Source organism: Capsella rubella, unplaced genomic scaffold (genome assembly GCF_000375325.1).
Source record: "Capsella rubella cultivar Monte Gargano unplaced genomic scaffold, Caprub1_0 scaffold_7, whole genome shotgun sequence".
Taxonomy (NCBI): Eukaryota; Viridiplantae; Streptophyta; class Magnoliopsida; order Brassicales; family Brassicaceae; genus Capsella; species Capsella rubella.
The window spans coordinates 71,078-89,808 of record NW_006238917.1 but is presented as its reverse complement, the minus strand read 5'-3'; the positions used below and the strand labels follow the sequence as shown (position 1 = coordinate 89,808).

Below are 18,731 nucleotides of genomic sequence, written 5' to 3'. Positions count from 1 at the left end.
TTTACTCTTCTCTAGTAAAGAAATCATGCTCATTTATGTTAAGTATCTTCAAATCTGTACACAAATATTCAATATTAACGGCTTCTAGGTGATCAACCTCTTCTCACAAACACCTGCGCTTTGAGGACAAAATTGTGGAACAAACTTTTCCAAAGATAATTTTTACTAATCTTTGGTGATCCATCTGCGGCCGCTTACCTCAAATCCACCATACGCTTGATCACTACTGCTCTCTCCCCCGCTCTCTGCGCTTGTATATCCTGATTTTCGTCTGTGCTTTTTGGTTCTTGTAAGTCCGCTATCACTAAAACTCCCATTTAGAAGAGGATCATCGATACCGCGAATCACTCTCCGACTCGAGGATGACATGCAACTATCGTCCTTAACTCTTCTCTTCTCCTTGTCATGTTTCTTTATGTTCTGGGAGATCTTGTGAAGTTTCTCATTGAACTTTGTGATGCTCTTTTCCATGGGCTCCACTGCTTGAGTCACTGTGAATCTCACGTCTTTAACAATCTACAACATATAGCTTCTTTTGATCAAACGCTATTCATCAGATAATCATTTCTTTGGATGGAACAATTAGATGACTCACATATTCACCACCACCAACGAAAACGTCTCTCATGCTTTCTTTGAGAGTCATACCACTTCTGATATCAACGTTAGGATGTGGTAGGCGGACCTTTGTTGGTCTCTCACTGTCCCTAATCTCATCTGGATCAATAGGACAATCGACAGATGCATAGTCACCAAGAACCGAAACAGATCCTGTAAAGCGGTCTCCCATTAGACTGTAAGGTTTTGCTGGGAATACATACAGGTGAACAACGGAAGCAATACCCATCTGCACTGGACAAACATAAGTGTTAAAAGCTTTAATTTATTTCAAGAAAGGAAAACAGAGAAGACTCAATAGATTGTTGTAAGGGAAGCAACGAAGAAGAAAAAGTTTTGTACTTGTACACAAAGGTCTCACAGATGTTAAATCTTTTCCAGGAACGTAGCTAACAGAAGATATTTACCTCTATGCAAATGATGAAATCCTGTACACTAGTCTTCAACTGCAAGCTTTGTGCAATTGAACTTTTGAACAAACCGAGGGAAGAGAGAAGAGCAATGGCAACACCTTGCCACCAAGTGAGAAACACAATCGACTTGAATGTTAGAAATTTGGCCAGCGGCTTTATGTGCGCAAGCTCATCTTTCGTAGCACCATAGAACTGAACCAGGCAGTATAATGCCCATGACTGACTAAAATTTAGAACCACTGCCAAATAAGGGTACCTACAAAAAAAATGCATAGGCAAAACAGTAAGATGGCATATTGGTCATAGTTCATCATAGATAGAACTGACTCTTGTTTATTAAGGCTCAATTATTATGTTAGCAATGTCCTTATCAAAGTTGCCTCAACGTACCCACATCCCCATTTAAACTCTCCTTCACAATACACACCAAAGGCTTCAAGAATCAGAGCTGTGAGAGCAGTTAGAGACTTTATGATCATCTGCCAAAGGAAAGAAATAGTTTACTTCTACTTTGAAGAAAAGAATTTTGGAGCAAGAGAAACAAGAAACATTAGTGGGAAACATACATATTGAACAATACCAAACTTAACAACTTGATAAAACCAGTGACTGAGTCTCCACGGTTTTAAGAATAAATTCATAGGAAAAGGATGTTTGATTGTTCCCTTTTCATCATTGTGATCTAACAGCGGCGTCTTAAAGCTCTTACGTCCTTGCCTTTCCATAAACTCGATAGTCCTTTCTTCCCCACCTGATAAATGAAGTCAGGAAATAGCATGAAGAGAGAGAATCAAGTAAGAAGAAAAGCACAAGTGGAAAAGGAACTAATTTCACATTTGTGCGATTATCCCTGTTTCCAAAAGAATCATAATATGAACATCAAGACACGACAAGGTTTCAAATAAGAGAGGAATGAATGAAAAAGGTCATACCTATGCAGGCAACGAGGTATCTACCAAAACAGTACATGGCAAAGGATTCATAGCAGTCTCGTAGAATCCCACAATCAACACTGATGGATGGTTTGACAAGTGATGCAAACTGTTGAAACAACGAGGATCAGAATAGTTTGAAGCGTAAACAGAGTTAGATAAAAGAAAAGAAAGAGTTACTCACGGACTCAATAGAATAGCAAGGGACCATGAGGATGACTCCAATCAAAAACTTTTGCTCCTGAGAGAGAGAGAGAGAGAGGGGAAGCGTGAGAAAGGTAAACAAAAGGATAGAAAGGCAGGGAACATGGAAGAGACAAACCTCAGGGTTCTTGTAAGTAGAAAGGTGATCGAAGACTAAAAACAAGGAAAGGGAGAGCGTGAGAACCAAAAAGGCACCGGCCATGAAGCTTGCCCACGCAGGGGCCGAGTAAGCAAGGAGATGGTAATAATACTGTAATATATCCATCACGAATTTTTCCGAGTGATTAAACACTGGATCGGCGCCACATAAAAGAATGATCGGAGGAAGAAGAAAAGAGTCGAAAGGAGGAATTGGTTGCAGATCAGACGAGCTGGCGTCTGCGATGGAAATGGAATGGACGACCCTGACCCATCCGATCGGAGGATGACGAGACCAAGGGGAAGGCTGGAGGCAGATGCAAAAAGAAATAGAAATATCACCCTCTCTTTTGTTTCATCTTCTTTGCTTACTTCTTCAATGGTCAAAACACAAAACGGCAGGCATTGCTCTCTTTAAGCGTTAAAACGGCACGAAAGTAGATACTGCGACTGACTCATCGTCATCGTCTGCCTCGTGAGTCGTGTCTCTCTCTACTACACGACTCTATTATAGGAAGGGAGCTAGCTTTACTCACTCTCCAATCCAATTTTATTTTTTAAGATTGGTCACAATCCTCCCTCTCTCTGCTCTGCTCTGCTCTGCAACTGCAACTACGCCCAGACTAAACCCCAACTGCGAAAGATTGTGACAAACATGGCGATCCCTCTCAAGCTTCTCCTTTTACAGGCAAACTAATCGCTTTCTCTCTTCTCCTTTTTAGAGGCCTACTAGTTCATTTAGTCTCTTGGGAAATTAATTTTCCTTTTTTGTTTGTTTGTTTGTTTGTTTGTTGGGGTTGTCTTCATCTGTTATCTGTATTATGCAAACGGCTATCTACTTTGTGTGCTTCTTATTGCGCTAGGCCTTGGCTTAATGACTACTAGTTCACGTTTATTGAACCATTTTCGTCTGTGATTGATGATGCATGCTGATTATGGGAATGATTGTCATGTCGCAGCTGTTAACTTTCTCAGTTTTAGTCAGCGCAGACCTGATCAGCTCCTCGCTAAATGTACTCAACCCCCACTCTGAACCAAGGTAGCTCTCATTGCATTTTTCTTTTAGAGAGAGGCGTGTCCTTTTCCTCCCATCTCTTATTTAATTGTGCCTTCGTTTCTCTTTTGCCCACTCAATTGGTGTATTCTTCTTGCTTCTCCCTAGTAGACATTCACAAGATTTTTGCGCAATGTATGACATTTGTGGAGAACGCAGCGATGGAAAAGTCCTTAACTGTCCTTATGCTTCCCCATCCATTAAGGTTCTGATTAGGATTGGAATATGTTTTAGCACTCGAGACTGACACCATTACGTTTCCCCTTCTTTCTTCTTATTTTTCTTCCTTATGCATCTTTGATTGAACCTGACATTCCTTTCTGCAGCCTGATGAACTCTTTTCTGCCAAAATCCAAAGCCTATGCCCAACCATAACTGGCAAAGTCTGTTGTACAGAGACTCAATTTGACACTTTGAGGTCTCAAGTTCAACAGGTATGACTTTTTCTTTGCTATGCAATCTGACAGAGAAACAAAGACAGAGATGGCGATTTTTTTAGTTTTGTGATATTTCAAGAGCAAATCTTTTGTTTTCTCTCCATGCTTTCTTAATTACTCATATCATTCCTGCAACAAGACAACTTTTCCTATTCTACTTTTCTTTTTTCCGTTTTTTTTTTTTTTTTTTTGCTATAATCACCTCTTCATATTCTTCTAATGAAGTAGGAGATTTACTATTTTTTTTGCTTGATGCTATCTATATTAGGCTGTCCCTTTTCTTGTGGGTTGTCCTGCATGCTTAAGGAACTTCTTAAACTTGTTCTGCGAGCTCTCTTGCTCTCCAAATCAGTCTCTTTTTATCAATGTCACTTCTATTGCTGAGGTTAGCTTTCGTTTTTTCATGTGACAAGTTCAAACTTTTGACGGTTAGTTGAGACCCGTTAATATGGTTAACAACACTAGCATTTTTCATTTTTGAGATGTATTCTAGGTCAGTGGGAATATGACTGTGGATGGTATAGACTATCACATAACTGATACGTTTGGAAAAGGGCTTTACGAGTCCTGTAAAGAGGTGAAATTTGGAACTATGAACACACGTGCCATAAACTTTGTTGGTGGTGGTGCTCAAAACTTCAGAGGTGCGCTGCGGTCTGTTTCAAGGCGTTCTATACCAGTTTTGTCCTTGTTACAAAAGTTCCAGATCTCAAATTTAGTTCTGCTTTTTCAGAGTGGTTTACGTTTATTGGTCAGAAAGCACCACCTGGCTTCCCTGGTTCACCATATGCAATAAACTTCAAATCAAATACTCCTGAGTCAGATGTGATGGTGCCAATGAACTTATCTGTCTATTCATGTGGTGACACATCCCTTGGATGTTCTTGCGGTGATTGCCCTTCGTCACCAGCTTGCTCAAGTCCCGAACCCCTGCCGCCCCGTGAAGAAGAATCTTGCTCAATCAGAATCGGTCCTCTTAAGGTGTGGGTTATGAAATATACACTGTTGGTATGGTCTTGGATTTGATTGTGTTGATTTACATTTCAGGTTAGATGCATTGAGTTATCAATGGTACTTGTATACATCCTGCTGGTGTCTTGCTTCTTCGGATGGGGTGCTTTAAATCGAAGAAGAGATATAACAAAACCTGGTGATAGCTCAGAGCCACTATTGCATCCTTTGGAAGAAGATGGAATTACTAGTGAGCCGAAGGAGAGCACACTTGGTGTCAAGGTATATCAATGTATTGCCTAGAAATTATAGTTCTTCTGTGTTTGTATATGTAGCATATAATACATTTGTATACCCACATATATACTGAACTATCCTTCTCTTAGGTGGAAAGACATGCTCAAGTTTCTCCTGTTCAGAGATACATGGAAAATTTTTACAGGTAAATCTCCAGGATTTTGTTTTGTGGTCTATATTTACCTTGTAATTTCGTCTTCTATATTTTACCCACAAGGTAGCCCTACAACTAGAAAAAACAGAAACTGATAAGATGATATTGTAATGGTTTCCAATTGTTTGCCTCAGAACATATGGGTCATGGATTGCTAGAAATCCATCTCTTGTTCTCTTCATGTCGGTGGCTATTGTTCTTGCACTCAGTTCAGGTCTCTTTAATTTTGAGGTGGAAACACGCCCAGAAAAGGTATGTATTATCTCTGCTAGGACCAGTTATACGAACTTTCTATGACAGAAGCAAAGGCACTGCAAATACTGGTATGAATGTTCATGGGGATTTCTTCATTTTGTAGTTGTGGGTAGGTCCTGGAAGCAAAGCAGCAGAAGAGAAAAAGTTCTTTGATAGCCACCTTTCACCATTCTACAGAATCGAGCAGGTAATTTCTATTTTGCTTCTTCTGTTTATATGCTAGTTTATTATCTATAATATATAACTTTTGTTCACGATTTCCTTGTGTGGCATGACAGCTTATATTGGCCACTGTTCCTGATCCCAAAAGTGGCAGGGCCCCTAGTATTGTGACAGATGAAAATATTCTTTTGCTTTTTGAGATACAAGAGAAGGTATTTTGTTAAAATGCTTCTAACCAATAAATGCTAGTCCAAATGGATGTCTACACCATTTTATTTCAGTGTCATTCTTTTATTTTTTCTGTTTCTTACATATCACAGGTCGATCAAATCCGTGGAAATTATTCAGGCTCAAAGGTTTCTCTGACTGACATATGCTTGAAGCCTTTGGGAGAGGATTGCGCCACTCAGAGTATTCTGCAGGTTGATAATTTCTAAGCTTATGAATTTCTCAATGGTTAGAATATTTTGTGCAACTCTTCATGGTTTATATACTCTGGGTACCTCCATGTGTTTTCTCAACTTCTTAAACATAAAAATTCATCTTGCATGTGGAATTGCTTCTCCACTGACATCTCTTTCTAAATTACATTTCAGTATTTCAAGATGGACCCCGGAAACTTTGATGATTATGGAGGAGTTGAGCATGCTGAGTACTGTTTTCAGGTTTAATTTTTGTTGGGGATTTGAGTCATTCACTACGTAATTACATTGTGGAGTGTCTGCCCTCTTGATTTTTGATTGAATACTGTTTTCTGATATTCTCTCTCTTCAACCTCCAGCATTACACTTCATCAGAGATGTGTTTGAGCGCTTTTCAGGCGCCTGTTGATCCTAGTGCAGTGTTGGGAGGATTCTCGGGGAATAACTATTCAGAGGTAATGGTTTCAGAACTTAGTTGCTCAGTACCTTTTGGTTGTTATTCTGACCTAAACGAACTGTATTTTCAGGCTACTGCGTTTGTTGTAACTTATCCAGTTAACAATGTCATTGGTGATTCAAGTAATGAAAACGCAATGGCAATAGCATGGGAACAATCGTTCATTCAATTAGCAAAGGTTTTCCTGTTCGAAAATGATCATTTTTTCTTCCAGAGCTTAAATTTTTTGTGTTTCTAATTTTTGTTTTTTGAATGATATGGTCGTCTTAAGTAGTTTTTAATCTGATTCCAGGAGGTGGTACTACCTATGGTGCGATCCAAGAATTTGACTCTTTCATTTTCATCTGAAAGCTCAATAGAGGAAGAGCTGAAAAGAGAAAGCACTGCTGATATTATAACAATAGCTGTACGATAACAAACATCTTTGAGAGCTGTCTCTTATCATATTCCTGCCCAGATATTCTTTGGTAATGTGTCCTACCAAGATTTTCATGCCAGTGATCTGTTTTTGTATTCCTTCAACAGGCAAGCTATTTGGTTATGTTTGTTTACATTTCCGTCACACTTGGAGATGCTCCGCAGTTCGATACTTTTTATATTTCATCAAAGGTATGTGTCTTGACCTTCCTCTCAAATTTGTTCCTCTATAGGCATTTCAGTTGTATTCAGTTTAGGTGAGTATTCCTTTAGATTTGGAGAAGCTAGGAATTACTTATGCTCGCCGTCCTAACTGAAATAATTGTAATGCCTGAATATTGATTAGTCCGGGTGATCTTCATGGAACTATTGATACTTCATTTCATTTCCTTATTCCCTCTACCATGGGTGTATATGATCTTTGAAGCTAAATATTCACATTTAACTATCTAGGGCTGGGGAAACGAAAGTATTGTTGATGTACTGTCATTTTACACAGATTAATTACCAAAATCATGATTTCTAGGTTTTACTCGGTCTTTCCGGGGTTGTGCTTGTCTTGCTTTCTGTACTTGGATCTGTTGGAATTTTCAGTGCCCTTGGAGTTAAATCAACATTGATCATAATGGAAGTCATTCCTTTCCTAGTCCTGGCTGTAAGTTCGTTGAGTCTCTGTTGACGGGACAGTGGATATTTGGTATATCTGTTGATGGATATACTAATGATTTTTCTATACAGGTGGGAGTAGATAATATGTGCATACTGGTTCATGCTGTAAAGAGACAACCTCGTCATGTTTCTTTAGAGGAACGGATTAGCTCTGCACTTGTTGAAGTAGGCCCATCGATAACGTTGGCAAGTTTATCCGAGGTCTTGGCTTTTGCTGTTGGAGCCTTTGTTCCAATGCCAGCATGTCGTATCTTCTCCATGTTTGCAGGTTTGTAAATATTTGGTGCTCTCTGTGTACATTAGTTGTGAGTCTGTGACACTGTTCTTCACTTGTGCAGCTTTGGCTATTATGCTGGACTTCTTTCTGCAAATCACTGCTTTTGTTGCCCTAATCGTTTTTGACTGCAAAAGATCTGCGGATAACAGGATTGATTGTTTCCCTTGCATAAAAGCTCCGTCAACATCTCAAGAATCTGTTGAAGGTTACCACCGAAAATTGAAGAGTTAGTATTTTTAACTGTTTACTTCTTTAATTTAGGCAGGGTTTTCTGTGTTTACAGGTGGAACGGGACCTGGGTTTCTTGAGAGATACATGAAGGTGTTTCGATTCTCTCAGAACTGGGACAACTTCTCTTTATTATTAATACGCAGACGATACATGCAATAAAGTCATAGACACATACAAACATTTTAACACAGCCCGCAATCTTGCTGATTTTTTAGTCTTGGTGTTCCACAGGAGGTTCATGCACCTGTTCTTGGACTTAGGGTTGTAAAAATGGGTGTTGTCGCTGTATTCTTGGCTTTTGCGCTGGCAAGCATTGTAAGTTGCTGCCTACATTTTAATGATTGCTTTTTTATCACTATATATATATATATCAATTTTTATGTTTTTTTCGGATTAACACTTCTTTTGCTATAGCACTACAATATAACTATTTCACCAACAAAAGTTCAAAGAGATACGGAGTGAATTATATTAATTTTTCCTGTAATTAGAAGTTGGTATTTTTATTCGTCTGCTTAAATTTTCATGTGTTTATTCATTCAGGCCATCAGCCCAAGGCTTGAAACTGGCTTGGAGCAGAAGATTGTTCTTCCTCGAGACTCTTACCTTCAAGTTTAGAGTGTTCCATTTTTACTTCTCTTTTATGTTGTTCTCCTTTTGTTCATCGCTTGCTCATTTCCCCCAGTTATGATTGGAATTTTATTTGACAGGACTATTTTGACAGTCTGTCAGAGTACCTCAGGGTTGGGCCGCCTTTGTATTTTGTAGTCAAGGATTACAATTATAGGTTCTCTATCTTACACTCACTCAGAAGATCATTCTTTCCGGTACAATTTATTATTTAGCAGTTTTTCCTGCTCTGAAATGGATTCTTTTGGCAGCTTGGAATCAAAGCATACAAATCAGTTGTGCTCTATCAGCCAATGCAATTCAAATTCCCTGTTAAATGAGGTAATAATAATGAATGTGTTTTGAAATGATTTTCATTTTAGTCAGTAACTGGTATGATTTATCTTTACTAAATTCATCATACGAATTCTTATAAGTTTGATGTATCTTCGGCAAAGATCACCTTGTTTTGCCACCAAGGCTGAACACATTTTAAGGGATACCAAAAGGGTTAGTCCGTGACATTCTTTCTTTTCCCCACCTTCCACCAGATATCAAGAGCATCACAAGCTCCAGAAACAAGTTACATTGCCAAACCAGCTGCTTCTTGGCTCGATGATTTTCTTGTATGGCTATCACCAGAGGCTTTTGGCTGTTGTCGGAAGTTCACTAATGACAGTTATTGTCCTCCAGATGACCAGGTCAACTTTTAGAGCTTATTGTGTAAACTACCTTGATTTCTTAGTTTTTTTTTTCTCTTTAACAGATATAGTTATCCCTTAATCACAGAAGAAACAATTATGGGTCATAGGCTATTTTTTTTATATCTGTTTAATTGCCTTTAAACAAACATCAGCTATTTAAAATGCAAACTGGCGTTCCAGTTTCTAACTTCAATTTTTCAAGCTATAGCCACCTTGTTGCACCGCTGAGGAAGATATATGCAGTTTAGATGGGATCTGTAAAGACTGCACTACAGTAAGCCTCTGCCTCTCTCTCTCTTTATCAACACTATTTAAAATTGAATAATTTTGTAAAACGTTGCAGTACAATATTTAAAATTGATCTAATTTTGTAAAATGTTGCAGTGCTTTCGGCACTCAGATTTGGTTCATGACCGCCCATCTACAGCTCAATTCAGGGAGAAATTACCCTGGTTTCTTAATGCTTTGCCTTCGGCTGACTGTGCAAAGGGTGGTCATGGGGCTTATACGAATAGCGTGGATTTGAAAGGTACTCTAGAATTTACTTAAAGAGAAAATCTGTTTTCACTATACTTCATTTCTAGTTTGCTTTTGGTCTGAACCCTCTTCCCGTGGCGGCGCTTGATTTTTTGTTTCAGGGTACGAGACTGGTGTTATACAGGCATCTGAGTTCCGTACATACCACACTCCGCTTAACACACAAGTATGACATTATTGTTTCTGGAAAGCAACTTATTAAGAAAAAAACTCAAAAGTGAGAAAATTTCCTCAGGGTGACTATGTTAATGCACTGCGAGCTGCTCGGGAGTTCAGTTCAAGAATATCAAATTCCTTGAAGGTTTGATCCTGGTGATAAATTCTGTTTTAATGAAGTAAAGATTAGCTGGCTTTGCTTGAAGGGGGATGGTCCACCATATGTATTTTTTCTACTCATTTCCTATATAATAAGCCTTTTTTTTTTTTTTATGCAGATTGACATTTTTCCATATTCAGTTTTCTACATTTTCTTTGAGCAATATCTGAATATCTGGACAGTAGCTTTGACAGACTTTGCTATAGCAATCGGTTTGCTTCCCATCTTTCAAATTATTTGTTTTTGCTAGAGGTTGTACCGAAAGACAACTCTTTACATTCTCATATTGCTTTGGCAGGTGCTATATTTATTGTTTGCTTGTTAATCACTTCCAGGTCAGTTAGCTCTCTACAGATTATGCAAAATTTTGAAATGTGGAGATGTCTTGATGTTGGTTTCTTTTATTAACCTGTCAATTTCAGTGTTTGGAGTTCAGCCATCATTGTCCTTGTATTAGTGATGATACTCTTGGATCTCATGGTATTTATTAACACATATCCATAGAATATCGTCTGGATTTGCATTTTGATTCATGCCGTTCTGGATGCTATGTTGTAGTATAGGATAATCATCCTTGATGTGTTTGAGCAGGGTATGATGGTGATTCTGGGCATCCAACTCAATGCAGTTTCTGTTGTGAATTTGATAATGTCAATTGGGATTGCTGTTGAATTCTGCGTGCACATATCACATGCTTTCCTGGTAAGAACAAGCCATGTCCCCTTTGCAACCTTACTCCGAGCACTACCGTAGATTTTGGCACTACAATCTGTAGCCATGTAGTAGAAGAACAACTTTTCTCACAGTTATCTACTTCTTGGTTAAGTCATGAGTGGATTTAAGGATGCAAAACAGAGCCATGTCTCTTTTCAACCTGTTCTGAAAAATTAGGTTTATGTCCTTCAAATGCAGATGAGTAGTGGGAACCGAGACCAAAGAGCGAGGAAGGCACTGGAAACCATGGGAGCTTCAGTTTTCAGGTGATGAAGCTTACATTTTTTATTGTTTATGCAAAGGCGTTAGTCTAGTTTGTTTAATGGTCGCATTTATGGGACTTGATGAATGAAAACATATTGTTGGGGACAGTGGGATCACACTCACAAAACTTGTTGGAGTGACTGTGCTTTGCTTTGCAAGATCAGAGATATTTGTGGTAAGGACACCTATATCCGTTGCCTTGTGCAGTTCTTGGTATCTTACTTGTGTTGATTCAAATGAATATATATTGGTGCATACAGGTGTATTACTTCCAAATGTACTTGGCACTGGTTATAATCGGCTTCTTGCATGGGCTTATTTTTTTACCAGTAAGTTAACCTGGAAATATCTGTTACCATCTACTGATCTGGCTTGAAAACCCGATATAATGTCATCTCTATCCATTGTAGACAGTAAGTATCTAATGTGATTGATTAATGCACTTGTTGTGGGTTTCAGGTCATACTGAGTTTAGCTGGCCCTCCGCAGCTATATTTGGACATCGAGGAGCAGCAGCAGACAGACGAAGCATCTTCTTCCCTGTTGAACTGAGTAACTCCACAGACTCTCTTAAGTCTTAATTCAAACTTTATATTACTCTTCTTACTGTTCAAATGTCAAAAAGTAAAGAATCAACAGTGTGATTACTGGATATGCTCTGTATCAAAGTTAGGTGACAGGCCCGTGGCCCAAACTATTGGCCCAAAGTTTAATAGATAGGATATTGACAGGCCCATGGCCCATAGCCTAGAAATCCTATCTATTAAAGAAAAGAAAACAGAAAAGAAGCTGGGAGATGCGATGCAACTGCTGTAGATTACTGTAAATTAATGGTTCTTACAAAATAATATTAGCTTCAAAGAAACTAGTAATCTATATTATATAAATGATATATATATAGAGAGAAAAGGGATCACAAGAAGAAGCCAACAAACTAAATGAATACGTTTAAATCAAACAAGTTTTTGTTGCATGTAAATGTAAAAAGAAAGATATACAAACCAAGCCAAAATAAAACGATGGGAGGATGATGGAAATTAGCGAAGTGGGTTTTATAATTTAGTCAAGAATCAAAGGAGGGGAGAAAGAGAGAGAGAGAGAGGATGGTGAACCAATATTCTGATAGTTTTCTCAAGAGAAGACTTGTAGACTTGTATGCACTCCTCAAGATCAGCTTCGCACGTCAATAGAACCCATTCTTGATCATCGTCCATATACTTGAGAACGAAGTTACTTGTCAAAACATCATCCATCCCAAACCGCTTTGCGATCTCTCTTCTGAGGTCTGCGAGACACGAGTGGGGCTGCAGGCACATCCTCAGCATCGAATCTCTAAACATAGCCTTCACTTTCATCCCTTCCTTTGCTTTCCTTGGAGCTGTTGCAGATGGCAATGGGGGTAGGGAGGAGGTTACGCGAGCTGGCCTCTGGTCCTCATGCAGGATGCTTAGAGGAAGCACCTGTGGATGGCTGAGAGCTGGTTTCTGGAAGCCACCAAGCTGTTGCTCTTCGGATGAGCAACAAGTGCTTGAACCTGACGAGCTCTGGCTACCAGATGACGAAGGTGGTGACTTTGGAGGCACATGGATAGTTTGGGTTGGATTGATCAAAGGAAAAGAAGAAGTAGAGGAAGACTGAAGTTGAGGGAAGCTTGAGTAGAAGGAGGCGAGATGGAGAGAGCCTTGAACTCCTTCGACAGAGTCGATAACCACCTGCAGTTTTCTAAGAGAATGTCCAACTTTCTTGATCTTCCTAGATGGCCACCTTGAGATTCCGTGCTGTCTGCAGATCCTCTTCAAGGTCGTAGGACATACTGCATTATGTAATTAATGTCATCATCATATATCAACTGTGTGTGCATATATATATATATATATATATATATATCCAAATTAGTGAAGGAGCAACGTAACTACCCCCAATATTTTTAGCAGCGTCCTTGAGGCTGCCAGCAAAGTGTTGTCTGAGAGTCTCCAAAGTGATATCGTGTTCAGCCTTTGTCTTGCGTTTTCGGCTCTCCAGGGAGGAAGAAGAAGAGAATGAAAGCGACACTTGTTGTTTGCCCTTGGGGTCCTCATCTGTCAGGGGTGTGGCTGTGTCCCTCACTTCTTCTGCAAGTTGGTCGTCTACCATCAGATGTGGTGAGCTCTGGAAGTGTATGTTGAGTTGGGAGGCGAGGGTCAGCCTCTGAGTTTGGATGTCAAGACAGTCTCTGGGGAAGAAGAACTCGAGAACAAATTGGACGGTGCGGTTGCGTCTGGTCAGGAGAGGGACGGCGAGAGCAGCGTGGAGGTCCAACATCCTGGCGTAGTGGGAGAGAGGATGGCTCCACTTGCTGAAGATGGCCACATCTGTTGCGAAACACTGTTTCTTGGTGGCAAAAGCTCTTCCGGCGATTCCCTGGCCGCCGAATAGATGGTGCTCTGAACAGGCGGCCAGGAAGCAGCGGCTGTCTTGGTCAGCGGCGTAACAGGCGGAGGTTATAGCAGAGAGGCTGGATGAGTCGTCTTGGTGCCCCCACGTGATGGCTAGAGGGAGCCCGTGTGAACTGCAGATGCCTTGGAGAATCGAGGCCACCTCTGTATGAAGCTGTGGAAGCTGAAGATTTGAGAGAGGGTACAGTACTACACGCTACTGCGTGCGTTAACGTAACATATAATTAAGAGAGGACTTGAAGAGCTGACCTTGAGAGAGGCTGGAACGATGGAGGTTTGTGAAGTCCGGAGATCAAAGGCCTGCGGGAATTTCAGATTGTGACTACTAATTTACTGATAATAATATATAAAGTAACGGATGTTAACCATTGAAGCTCTTCAAAGGTTGCTTACGTCAACCAAAATAATAATAATGCAAAGACATGGGAGCGAGTCAATGCTGAGCAGTGTTCCAACAGTGCAGTGACAAGAATATTTGCCAAGTAAGTAATTATATTTATACTTTTTAGTTAGATCGATGGAATTAAAAGAAGACTCGATCAAACTAAACTGACTTTTAACTATAAATTAATAGAGAGGAGTAGTCATGTCCATTAATAATTCTATCAATTCGTATATGAGTTAGGTTAAATTCAAATGACCTGAAGGGCATGGCAGATGGTGTGAAGTTGGGAGGCATGCTCCAAGCTGCGGCGAGTGGTGACCATTTCCATCACGGCCACGCAGTTCCCGGAGGCTCCTTGGAAGAGTGGGAGAGCGAGGGAGGCTCGGACCTTGTACATGCGGGCGTATCCTATGCGAGGGTACTCCTCGCTCGTGAAGAAGCGAACGTCTGGTGTCCACTCGGGCATCCTCCTCAAGAACACACGCCCAGGCAGCCCCACGGGCTGGTCCGACCCAAGCTCTGCTGCGAAGCTGTAGCCTGCTGAGGCGTCTCTGTAGAGGGCCAGGCTCTGGCTCTGGCTCTGGGAGAATGGGTTGAGAGAGTAAGGCTGATCCTCCGTTCTCAGCACTCTTCCGCTCCTTCTCTCTACAGGCACCCACAGCTGGATCAGCAACTCCCTCTCTCCCATCAGTACCTCTTGCAGGTGCCCCATGGCGCAAGTCACCCTCTCCTTTAACCCTGCTGGTGATGATAATGCATCTTCTTCCCAGCATTGCTCCTCCCAAAGGAACTCGTCCATAAAGTTTTCAGGGAAATCCACTACGCCCGAGTTGTTGCTGATTTCTTCCATGAGCAGCCTGATGAGAACGAATGAGGGGTCTTTGATGAACCAAACAAACTGAGACCAAAAAAAAAATATAAGAAAAAATGTTATAGATGATGCAAGCGCATGTGGTCTGATAGGCTCTCTTTTTCTCTATCTTTCCTTTGCTAATTTGTTGTTCAATATCAAACGCCAACGACTCCCTTTTAAATATTACAATAGTGTATATGTCAAACTTGTAAGAAATAAAAACCAAAAAAAAAGAAGAAGAGAGCTGCCAAAATGGGATAAGTCAGAAAGCTAAAATAAAAACCCAATTGCTCAAAAAGGTCAAACCCCCTTGTCTATTATTTGGAGCTGACCTCATCTCATCGTCTGAATCTTTTACTAATCCATCCAGCAGTTACTTACAATTATATATATAGAAGAAACACACACGAAAAAAATGTGAGCTAGAGAGGTATATATATGTAATGTGTGAGAGAGATGCATGATGAAGCAGCAAGAAAGAAAAAAAATATAATCGTTAATTTTCTGCAAGTAAATATCAAAAACAACAACTGGATCCAGCTGCTAGGCTTGAGAAGAAGATGATGATGGATGGAATCTTTGGTCGTGAAGGGTGCAGAATCTTTTTTAAAGGGTCCACCACAAATACACACACACACACCATAAAATTGTGAAATAGTATTATTTATTATCAGATATCCAATATACTGAATGTATCATGAATCTCCAAGGGTTTAGGTAGTCCAAATGCGCACTAGGAAAATCCAAGTTAATTTGATTATCAATATGTAGGTACTAATAACAAGCAAAGCAAAGGCACACCTGACCTAATCATCACAAATCAATTAGGTGATTGATTCCCATGAAAGATTCCAAAAGGGACATATGTCATGATGGAATAAGCAAGCATTTCTGATCATACGATTTTTTTTTTTTAATACAAAGATGAAGAGTTTAAAAAGAAGCCAATGAGAAGAAGGCAGATCATGGTAAACAATTAAAGCCAAAAAAAAAAAAAAAAAAAGAAGATAGGAGAGGGTCACTTATTATATAGCTTGGGTTATCAAAATTACTACTATAGTATAGTGTGATGACTCTTGAGGATTACGGGAAGCCAAAGTCCCTCCATCTCCATGCCAAGCTTCTCATCACGAGTCTCCGCATCTCTCTCTCTCTCTATATATCTATCCTCAGCAATGGTTAAGAACCCTCCTAATCATAATACTATTACGTATTTTCACAATTAGTTAGTTAAATGGGTTATTATAGCTTAGCTAGAGAATGAGTAGCAAAGGCCTTTCAAATGTTGCTTTTGAGGAGACAGCACCCCTACCCAATACCCATGATCCCACCCTACACTTCTTTTGACCCACCCATTTCCCAAAACTATATATCATTTATCGATCCATCCCTTCTTAGAACTAACCTTATATAAATACTTCCCTAAAAGAAGAGGGTTCGTTCTTTTAGTTATTGCTTTTAATTTTTTGCTCATGCCGTCGAAAATAGTGAATCCATTTCTAGTAACGTACTGTGTTATAAGGGATTTTATAACTCCATCCTGATCCCTCTCTTTTTAAAAATATTATACATGCTCATTTGTTTGCTAAAAGACTAATCTAAAATGGGATTAATCCTTCTTCTTTTACATTAATTAATTGGGTATATATATTCTCGTTTCGTTTACGTGCCTTGCACAAAAAAAGAAAAGAAAAAAAGAAAGAAAAAGCAGTATTCTCAAACCATTATCTAAAGAGATAGCAGTATTATCTAAAGAGTATAATACTAGTAGTTGCATAATTAAGAGAAGGGCTGGGTTTGATGAGAGAGATCAATGATGGATCTGTCCGAATCTTTCTTCACATGACATCAGCAACCTCTCAGAATCTCACCCCTTTTATTATAATCGTAATTAATATATACATTACATATGGTTGTTTTAATAATTAGTAAATTTTCAATGAGGCAGGCTTAAGGAATCCCCCCTAATTAAAAAAAAAAAACACCCATACAAAAAATAATCTGATGATGAAGATCTATTCCTATTTATGCTTCATAAAAATCGTATTCCAAAATCTTTATAATCTGATATGTGCCATCCGTCCATGATCCCATTCCATTAATTAAGCCGATATACATACACATATCATATACATATAATAAATGTGTACATCATCATCTCAAAGTTTATCAAATTAAATTATACAAGTTTGTGTGTGTGACATCATGAGTGAAATGTTCTTTAATAAATAAAACGGAAACAGCTCTCAGGTCAACAACCTAATCAGTTCACCAAAAAAAAAAAAAAACAACCTAATCAAGTAATCATAATCGTCCACGTATATATGTATACATACAAAAGATGGATAAGAGAGACTCACACAACCCGTCAACTCTTATTACAAGTTACTCTTAACGGCATCATACAACACATGCCTCCGCTCTTCGCCCTCGCCTTCATAATTATCACTTTTGCTTTCGTCCACATGTGTTCTTGCCTTCCTTGAAACAAATCACAACATTATACTGTATCATCAGCCTAACAACACAAGATAAATGATTCAAGACAGTCTTTTAAGTTACCAAGACTTACCCATTTTTCAGTTTCCTTGGTCTCTAACTATTCTCCGTCATTTGATGTAGTCTTTAGACTATTCACAGACCGTCCTAACACGTTCAGAGCCGCTACACGCTGCATCTCTCTCGCTGCACCAGGATCAACACACTTTTTTCTTTTTATAGAGCATATACTTAATTTTAGATGGTTCCTACTAGCCATAACGGTTACAAAAGGCTGGAGTAAAATTCTACTGCAACAATAAACATTCACTTGTCCTATCACAAACGTTAACCAAAATTTCCTGTAACCAAAGTAGTCTATTGTTGGCATATCCTGGCCAAAAGCAAACAGTCTACTTACCCTATCAGGTCTCATTCATTTTCAGTTTGAGCAGGAATAAGAGGATGAGTGAGAGTACCTTCCTCGAGAGAGAACTGAATAGACCTCTTTTCCAAGTCAACAGCATGCTTGCTAAGCTCGGAGGAGGGAAGTGACCAAAGCACTAACAATAGAAACAATAGGAAAAGTGACAAGTAGAGTGACAGGCACTAGCACACATATCATTTAAGAAAGATGGTGGGAGCTTACTCTGCACATGATCGTTCCGATCAGAAGAATCATTAAGCTTATTAAGAAGCGTTTGAAGATGATGGTAACGCTCTTCCCAGTCCAACCTATGGCTGGTAGGTCCAGGTGGGGATGAGCTGACCACAGCCAAGGTTGGTGGTTCCTTAGGCGGAGCTTTGGATGTGTCGACCTCGACTCTTCTCCGGACATATACAAGTCGCCCGCTTGCAGCATTAGTGGCTGGAGATGACGGATTCACAGGAGACCCCATTGGAGGTTTCTTTACCCCAAGTGATATTGAATCTTGTTGGATAGGGTTTTTCTTTGGTGAAGTCGTTGTTCCGCCTTGGGGCTCGGGAATCTCAGAATCACATGCTTCCATTTTTTAAAACGACCTAACTACTGTAAAAGGAAGAAGCTAAGCTAATTAAGGTAAACACCAAGCGTATCTACAACTCATTCAACTGAAAGATTTGGATTTTGAAATTGGAATCTGATGAATGAAGCGGAGGAGGCGCTCATGCGAATTTTTACCTGGAGGATGATGGGACGGATCAGAGCATGGCGAGCTGCGCGTCAGATGCCTTTCCTCGTCTACCTAAGCTAGGCTCGCTGGCGGAGGGAAGAGGGGCTTAATGATGGGCCAATCTTAGGCCCGTTATGTTCATTCGTGTAGAAAACGATGGGTCTAAATATATAAGGCCCATTTCACGTTCAAAC

At 39.7% G+C, this 18,731-nt stretch overlaps 4 protein-coding genes across 11 annotated transcripts; 1 reads left to right on the top strand and 3 right to left on the bottom strand.

The window, feature by feature from the left end:
- Positions 1-12: 12 nt before the first annotated feature.
- On the bottom strand, positions 13-2,645 carry LOC17877928 (protein LAZ1). 2 transcript variants are annotated; one of them, XM_006285985.2, is made up of 8 exons: positions 2,286-2,645; positions 2,148-2,204; positions 1,964-2,072; positions 1,598-1,782; positions 1,422-1,510; positions 1,026-1,287; positions 596-847; positions 13-516 (listed from the first exon to the last, which is right to left on the bottom strand). In XM_006285985.2, exons 1-8 carry the CDS (start codon positions 2,430-2,432, stop codon positions 166-168), a joined length of 1,452 nt encoding a protein of 483 aa, XP_006286047.1. In that variant the 5' UTR covers positions 2,433-2,645; the 3' UTR covers positions 13-165. The 2 variants fall into 2 exon arrangements, with proteins under 2 accessions (XP_006286047.1, XP_023634612.1); XM_023778844.1 differs by lacking the exon at positions 13-516 and having other exon boundaries at positions 695-852; positions 2,286-2,456.
- A 263-nt stretch (positions 2,646-2,908) lies between these two features.
- On the top strand, positions 2,909-11,947 carry LOC17880861 (Niemann-Pick C1 protein). 3 transcript variants are annotated; one of them, XM_023778842.1, is made up of 39 exons: positions 2,909-2,993; positions 3,265-3,344; positions 3,471-3,564; positions 3,686-3,793; positions 4,065-4,181; positions 4,290-4,440; positions 4,530-4,777; positions 4,844-5,029; positions 5,134-5,189; positions 5,333-5,450; positions 5,557-5,640; positions 5,732-5,827; positions 5,936-6,037; positions 6,212-6,280; positions 6,397-6,492; positions 6,565-6,672; positions 6,787-6,900; positions 7,020-7,103; positions 7,438-7,566; positions 7,650-7,848; positions 7,919-8,062; positions 8,141-8,178; positions 8,320-8,403; positions 8,632-8,700; positions 8,799-8,875; positions 8,970-9,039; positions 9,249-9,398; positions 9,610-9,675; positions 9,786-9,930; positions 10,040-10,104; positions 10,174-10,239; positions 10,373-10,466; positions 10,553-10,589; positions 10,677-10,734; positions 10,846-10,956; positions 11,167-11,234; positions 11,341-11,407; positions 11,493-11,561; positions 11,692-11,947. In XM_023778842.1, exons 1-39 carry the CDS (start codon positions 2,961-2,963, stop codon positions 11,782-11,784), a joined length of 3,843 nt encoding a protein of 1,280 aa, XP_023634610.1. In that variant the 5' UTR covers positions 2,909-2,960; the 3' UTR covers positions 11,785-11,947. The 3 variants fall into 3 exon arrangements, with proteins under 3 accessions (XP_023634610.1, XP_023634609.1, XP_023634608.1); XM_023778841.1 differs by having other exon boundaries at positions 3,468-3,564; XM_023778840.1 differs by having other exon boundaries at positions 3,468-3,564; positions 6,397-6,672.
- A 133-nt stretch (positions 11,948-12,080) lies between these two features.
- Positions 12,081-16,367, bottom strand: LOC17878578 (protein NLP3). Of its 2 annotated transcripts, none has more exons than XM_006284987.2 (5): positions 16,311-16,367; positions 14,309-14,950; positions 13,917-13,967; positions 13,149-13,821; positions 12,081-13,045 (listed from the first exon to the last, which is right to left on the bottom strand). In XM_006284987.2, the coding sequence occupies exons 2-5, from the start codon at positions 14,900-14,902 to the stop codon at positions 12,303-12,305; spliced, it is 2,061 nt and encodes a 686-aa protein (XP_006285049.1). In that variant the 5' UTR covers positions 14,903-14,950; positions 16,311-16,367; the 3' UTR covers positions 12,081-12,302. The 2 variants fall into 2 exon arrangements, with proteins under 2 accessions (XP_006285049.1, XP_023634611.1); XM_023778843.1 differs by lacking the exon at positions 16,311-16,367 and adding an exon at positions 15,238-15,281.
- Positions 16,368-17,035: 668 nt separating this feature from the next.
- LOC17880459 lies at positions 17,036-18,643 on the bottom strand. 4 transcript variants are annotated; one of them, XR_002832773.1, is made up of 6 exons: positions 18,546-18,643; positions 18,033-18,413; positions 17,863-17,946; positions 17,478-17,590; positions 17,266-17,386; positions 17,036-17,164 (listed from the first exon to the last, which is right to left on the bottom strand). XR_002832773.1 is itself a non-coding variant. In XM_023778031.1 (5 exons), exons 2-4 carry the CDS (start codon positions 18,391-18,393, stop codon positions 17,505-17,507), a joined length of 531 nt encoding a protein of 176 aa, XP_023633799.1. In that variant the 5' UTR covers positions 18,394-18,413; positions 18,546-18,643; the 3' UTR covers positions 17,059-17,386; positions 17,478-17,504. The 4 variants fall into 4 exon arrangements, 3 of the variants coding, with proteins under 3 accessions (XP_023633799.1, XP_023633801.1, XP_023633802.1); XM_023778031.1 differs by having other exon boundaries at positions 17,059-17,386; XM_023778033.1 differs by having other exon boundaries at positions 17,059-17,382.
- Between the last annotated feature and the right edge of the window lie 88 nt (positions 18,644-18,731).

Coding starts and splice junctions, on each gene's coding strand:
- LOC17877928 (XM_006285985.2), bottom strand. CDS start 2,432: ATGGATATATTACAGTATTATTACCATCTCCTTGCTTACTCGGCCCCT. Junction 2,205..2,285: donor CTACTTACAAGAACCCTGAG/GTTTGTCTCTTC, acceptor TCTCTCTCTCAG/GAGCAAAAGTTTTTGATTGG. Junction 1,511..1,597: donor AGTTTGGTATTGTTCAATAT/GTATGTTTCCCA, acceptor TTCCTTTGGCAG/ATGATCATAAAGTCTCTAAC.
- LOC17880861 (XM_023778840.1), top strand. CDS start 2,961: ATGGCGATCCCTCTCAAGCTTCTCCTTTTACAG. Junction 5,828..5,935: donor TTTTTGAGATACAAGAGAAG/GTATTTTGTTAA, acceptor TACATATCACAG/GTCGATCAAATCCGTGGAAA. Junction 10,735..10,845: donor TGATACTCTTGGATCTCATG/GTATTTATTAAC, acceptor GTGTTTGAGCAG/GGTATGATGGTGATTCTGGG.
- LOC17878578 (XM_006284987.2), bottom strand. CDS start 14,902: ATGGAAGAAATCAGCAACAACTCGGGCGTAGTGGATTTCCCTGAAAAC. Junction 13,968..14,308: donor CCATCTGCCATGCCCTTCAG/GTCATTTGAATT, acceptor AAATTCCCGCAG/GCCTTTGATCTCCGGACTTC. Junction 13,822..13,916: donor TCGTTCCAGCCTCTCTCAAG/GTCAGCTCTTCA, acceptor CAGCTTCCACAG/CTTCATACAGAGGTGGCCTC.
- LOC17880459 (XM_023778031.1), bottom strand. CDS start 18,393: ATGGAAGCATGTGATTCTGAGATTCCCGAGCCCCAAGGCGGAACAACG. Junction 17,947..18,032: donor TCGGAACGATCATGTGCAGA/GTAAGCTCCCAC, acceptor TTCTATTGTTAG/TGCTTTGGTCACTTCCCTCC. Junction 17,591..17,862: donor TCAGTTCTCTCTCGAGGAAG/GTACTCTCACTC, acceptor ATCCTGGTGCAG/CGAGAGAGATGCAGCGTGTA.